Source organism: Morone saxatilis, unplaced genomic scaffold, assembly GCF_004916995.1.
Source record: "Morone saxatilis isolate NCDOM2014 unplaced genomic scaffold, NCSU_SB_2.0 Contig11, whole genome shotgun sequence".
NCBI classification, from domain to species: domain Eukaryota; kingdom Metazoa; phylum Chordata; class Actinopteri; family Moronidae; genus Morone; species Morone saxatilis.
Genome location: NW_023339663.1, coordinates 9,002,978 through 9,008,397, shown reverse-complemented (window position 1 = coordinate 9,008,397; position 5,420 = coordinate 9,002,978). Strand labels below are relative to the sequence as shown.

Below are 5,420 nucleotides of genomic sequence, written 5' to 3'. Positions count from 1 at the left end.
TAATATTTAACGACGTCTTTTGTTTTTCTCCCCCTTTGCTGGTAACGACGAACACTTGTTTTTGCAGCCAACCGAGCATTTTAACGCCAGCGTTGATTGTGACACATGAAGTACACGCAACGCAAGTCGGATGTCAATGAGAGGAAAACAAACAGAAACAACAACTAACTTACTACTACTAAGGGCGAGGTTAAGGCTAATTAATCAGCTAACTAGTTTAAGATAACGTTTAACCTTTTGTGTCAACTCAGCAAAACATCTGAAGGCATCAAGTAGAAGACGAGGCGAGGTAAAAATCAGTTTTTAGTTGATTAGGTTGCTGTTGGTGTGTTTAAGTACTGATGGATAATGTCCAGGTTAGGTCTTGTGTTAAGTTGTCATTTTAAGGGTTAGGATTAGGTCATTTAGCTGCAGCTATTGCACATTCAGCAGCTCTGCAATAAATCCTACCCTTATGAATGTTATATGTGATTATAAAGGCTGTGGTTTCCTCATGAACCTGAACCTGTTTTAGATGGGTGTACCTGTTCAAAAACTGACAGTTGAGAATATATCACAGGAGATAGACACCTGCAGCTTCTTTCATAGCACACACCAACTAATATTCAACCAACATATCTAACATTTTTTTAGTGTGTTTCTTTATATTTTGTTAACTTCCAGGATTACTTTCATTTAACTGTTTTTTTTTTGTTTTTTGTTTAATAATAAAACATTTGCGTCTCCCTAAATGTCTCGTATTCTGTTGGGGGAGGGTTTAAATGGTGTGTTATGGTTTGAAAATGTTCTAGTTATTTTGCCTTATTTACTGCTGTTCATTTCTGTCTGACAGGCTGCTGGCTTGCTCAGCTATCTTTGACCACAGGTGCTGTAGCTAATGTGGATGGATCCGTATCAGTACCAGGGAGTAACTCATACTGCACCACCTTGTGTCAGAAACTCTCAGCTCTCCCTCCCAGGTCCACTGGTACATTTGGCTTTCAGATAATACATCGATAGCACTTACGAGAACGTTACAATTCACTTGACTTTGCGGCGTGTGTTGGGTTTAATGATGCAGATTAATAATGAATGACCTCAGCGTCTCATAACTGGCGTGGAGCACCCTTGTTTGCTTAGACACGCAGCTCAAGAGTGCTACTGCTTTCTGGAAGTGTCATGTTCATGTGACAGAGTTCATAGTCCCTAAGATAGGCACTGTGACTGTGATACCAAATCTGCGAAGCACCACGGTGCCAGGTTTTGGTGTTTACAGACACACCGTCATGTGCGCTCTATCAACAAATCTAACACGCTCACACACTGCACCACCAAGCCTGGTTACTCTACCAGACCGAGACGTTGCAGGCCCTTTAAAAGTCTGTGCTGCAACGTGTAAACTTCATGACCTCTCTTTCCATTGCGTAAGGAATAATTGATGCATTTCTTCCCGCTTTACTGCTAGCACATCTCAACTATCGTGCATTTAAAATCTTTGGGTTTCTCATCCTCCATATCACAACAGGCAATCCGTGATGGACTCCAGGTCTCGCAGACTTCCTTTTTGTTTGCCAAGCTCAAGATCGTCCTACACGTCCAGTCCGACATCAACCTCCTCCTCGTCGCTCGGCTCCAGTAGGTTGTACAGTAGGGAGACGGTGCTGAACAATGACCGCTTCCCGAGGGCATCGTCTTCATCGTACAAAGCGGACCTGGAACAACAGGTAGGCTGACAGCACAACCTTTTAGGCTTATTGAACCTAAATAGCTGAAAGCTAGGAACCATGCATTGGCGTTTTATACACAGTGCACACCCCCACATCTATTTATTTGCCTACAACATGGACTTCACCACTCTCTGACCTGTGCTCTGCTATAGCAGTCTTTGTGTCCTGTATATAGAGCTTAAGTTTCATATTAAATTCACTTAAAATGCTTGTTAAAAGTTTTTTTTGGTATGCGATGAACACCAGCTTTATCAATTTCAGCCCGGCATGCAAAGGACATATAGGGTGATAGTGTCAGCTGGAATACTGTTGGTTTAAATTGGACGAAATGGCCACTAACAACAACAACAACTGCACTTGTTGGGCCTGAGTCCGTGTCATCCTGCTGTATCTGTGTTGCTATTCCACTTGGGGCTTCACTCATCTGGCTTTCTAGTATATTCCGGAGAGAGGGCATTCAAATAAGCTTTTCTTCCACGTTCCCAGAGGATCATGGTACAGTAGCTAACTACACATGTCCGTGGTGCAACAGCAGACACTTTGGAGGTCTTTTTATAGGACAGCCTAGATTCCTTGGCACACGTTGCATGTATTTCAGTCCTGCTTCTCATCAAGGCCCATTTCAAGAGATAGTGTTACTGTTGGCCTGGGTCTTGTCTATTTGTTACTGTTCTTTCTAGAAGAGTCCCGATGTATGTGCAAAGACCCAACAAACCACCCACCTTCCATAATTTATTTATTTATTTTTTCTCTACCAAAAGTACCAATTTAAGTTATCCACGTAGACAAATCTATATTAGTGTTTCTTCAACATGAGTCACATCACACTTACTGTGAAGGTGTCCTGTGGAGTTCTCTCATAAACAGTTACGTTTACATTCAGTGTTTTCTGTCAGAACACAACAACCTGTTGAATGCATGTATTTACTCATAAAACATTTCATCTTTTGAATATTTAAAAGCTTGCATCTATGTTAAAATCTGATTGCAGTCTTCCTCCTCTGGGCTGTTTGCTGTGTATTTCTAGGTATCTTGGCACATTATGTTCACTGAACAAAATGTGGAACTGTTGCACCACATGCATATGCGAGTAGAGCATGAGATGCAAACAAAATGGGGAACCACTCACCGAAACATTTCTCCGCTAGTGACTGTGTGATTTTCTAACTACTGGAGGAAGCGTTAACTCAATTTTGTATTAAATATTTTCCTAGGCATGGCTACTAACTAATCCTAAAAATGTTTTGCTTTTCTTTCTTGAAGAATTCCCGTCTCCTGAGGTCATCCAGAGACTACACTAGCTCTGACAGTCGCTCCACCAGCTGGAAGCTGCCTTCTTCTCTGACGTCCTCCAGCAGATCTTATGACCGCCCGTGGGCTGATTCCTCTCTCAGCAGCAGGAGCAAACTGGTACTGGAGCTTTACTGTCATTGGTTTATAGCAGGCAAAATACAGCCTGGTCAAATTTATTGTCTAGAACTTTAAACATTTTAGGGTAGAGGTTAGAGGAATATTTCTGAATGATGTCATTGAAATATAAATGTATTTTTAATGCCTGCCTTCATTTCCCCAGACTGATTCTGAGGGGAGGTTGGGCATGCGCTCAGTTCTGTTGAACGCCACTGATGATGGCGATTCTAAAAGGGCCAAACTGTCATACAGCAACAGAGGACTGTACTCAAGAACGCCCAGCACCTCAGTTACAGGATCCACCTATTCCAGTAATGGGCTTAGCAGTGGCAGAGGTACATAATACCAGACTCATGGGGGTCAAACTGTTGCCCTCAGGGACACTTTCTGAGCCTGTATCCTATTGTTCTAATGTGAGGAGGACATGTGAAGATCTGACATATTAATTCGCACTGCATACTGTTTGTCCAGAGCGCACCCCCTCCACCTGGTTTGAGCTGCTCTTTGTATTTCCTCCTTTTAGTGAACACACCTACAATGGAAATCAGATGGCTACTCTTTGTACCGTGTTGTTGGTCTGATTTGGCTTCAGTGCAGGTGGTAATGGTAGCTAAACAGTAGTGTGTCTGTGGTGACATGGGTGGTTAATTAACATGAGCGCTCATTAGTAAAGCTACATATGACGAGTGTTGCATTTAGGGAAAAAGAATTACATTTTAAAACGACTATAATAAACCATCATTTAAATAGTTCTTAAAGGAAACCTGAATCTGAAGCCTGGTGCCCACATATGGTTAAAACACTGCAGCCACCGTCAGTCTGATGTGGAAATAATTGGCAGCTTTTGAAGTGGTGACACTACACTAATAAACTTCTTAACTTTGACCTAGGTGTTGTTAAGTTCTCCGCTGTACTCCAGGATCAGGTTGCACCATCTTTTGTCAATCCTTTTATTAAATTTGTGTACAAAATTCTTTGTAAGTTATTAGTAACTATTAGGTAGTTCCAAGCTACTACGTCTGCTTACTGAATAGTTTCTTAACAAGTAAAAGCAGTGTGGGAATCGGTTGCCAGCATATGTGCAGTGCTAAATTAAGTATGTATAAACAGGAAGTTACTGCAGCCTCACAAGCTCTAAACTGCCAAAAATAATCTTTTTAGGAGGCCAAATGGGTATAGTAAACTTAACAGATGATTTATCGTAAATTACGAATTCATTTTTACATGCATACATACACAGAGGAGTAGTTGTTTTACATGTAGTAGCATAATAAAGTCTAGAATGAGTGGTAAATATGTCATTATTCTAACTTAACAAGAACTATTTGGTTTAATGTTTGAATTTTCTTTTTGCAATTTGAGGTATATTTTGTTGACTTGGGAAATATCATTTTAAAATTCAGTTTACATAATTATTAAACACAGTTTTAAGAGTCAGAGCCATCCCATTGCCTCTCATTAAGTCTTCTGTCTGAACAGGTTATATCTCTATGTAAGAACTACTTAATGTTCTTCAACCGGCTTTAATGTCATTGTTCACAGCTAGGGTAAGTTTGAACTTGAAACCAGCTCCAGATGTTAAATGTGTTTGTCACTTGGGAGCAGGTTGTTGAGCAAAAGCCTGATTTCATGACCTCTGTCAACAGTAAATTTAGTTGCCATTTATCATAATTTCAACTAGGCACTAGACACTTCTGACAGAACTTTAAGAAATTAGTGATGATTAAACTTAAAATAATCACATTTTCTCAGTAAAAAAAAGCAATGTAGAGAGAACCTCACTGAGATGCCAAGTCAAATTCTGCTAATTCCTATCAATATTAAAGTGATTGTAAAATGAACCAAGCAGTTTTCAAAACAGTTGTTCTACTTTTTTCTTAACAGGTACAGGTGAAAAACAAAATGACACGTATGATTCTTCATGGAGCTCGTGCCGTTTACTCTCACGGTCATCATCTTCCTCCTCAAAGCCGCTGTTGTCCACGAGAGAGATGGAAACAAAGAATGAGCCCAGTCTCTCAAGTTTGGGAGAAAGAAGGACTAGGGCTTCTGGATTGGCTTCCTCATTGTGTAAGCATATTTTGTGATGTAAAAAGACACAGTACGCAATCTTTCTAAATGTATTGTTACACAGAAGCCAGTCTCACACTAACATCTCTTCTCTTCCCTCAATTCAGATCAGACAGACAGGGTAACCTCCACATATGCACAGGGAGCTCGGCCTAAAGAGAGTGCCTACTCTCCATCCTCCTCCTCCTCCTCCTCCTCCTCTTCTTCTTCCTCCTCCACTGCTAGAGAAAGCTC

At 40.8% G+C, this 5,420-nt stretch overlaps 1 protein-coding gene across 1 annotated transcript in view; it reads left to right on the top strand.

The window, feature by feature from the left end:
- Positions 1–794: 794 nt before the first annotated feature.
- The window catches only part of LOC118343433 (E3 ubiquitin-protein ligase MARCHF7-like), an 8,118-nt gene continuing 3,492 nt past the window's right edge, over positions 795–5,420 (top strand). Inside the window, 6 exon segments of the mRNA XM_035682238.1 lie at positions 795–1,403; positions 1,505–1,703; positions 2,970–3,116; positions 3,280–3,451; positions 5,001–5,186; positions 5,294–5,380. Coding sequence (XP_035538131.1) covers positions 1,384–1,403; positions 1,505–1,703; positions 2,970–3,116; positions 3,280–3,451; positions 5,001–5,186; positions 5,294–5,380 — 811 coding nt within the window. The 5' untranslated portion in view covers positions 795–1,383.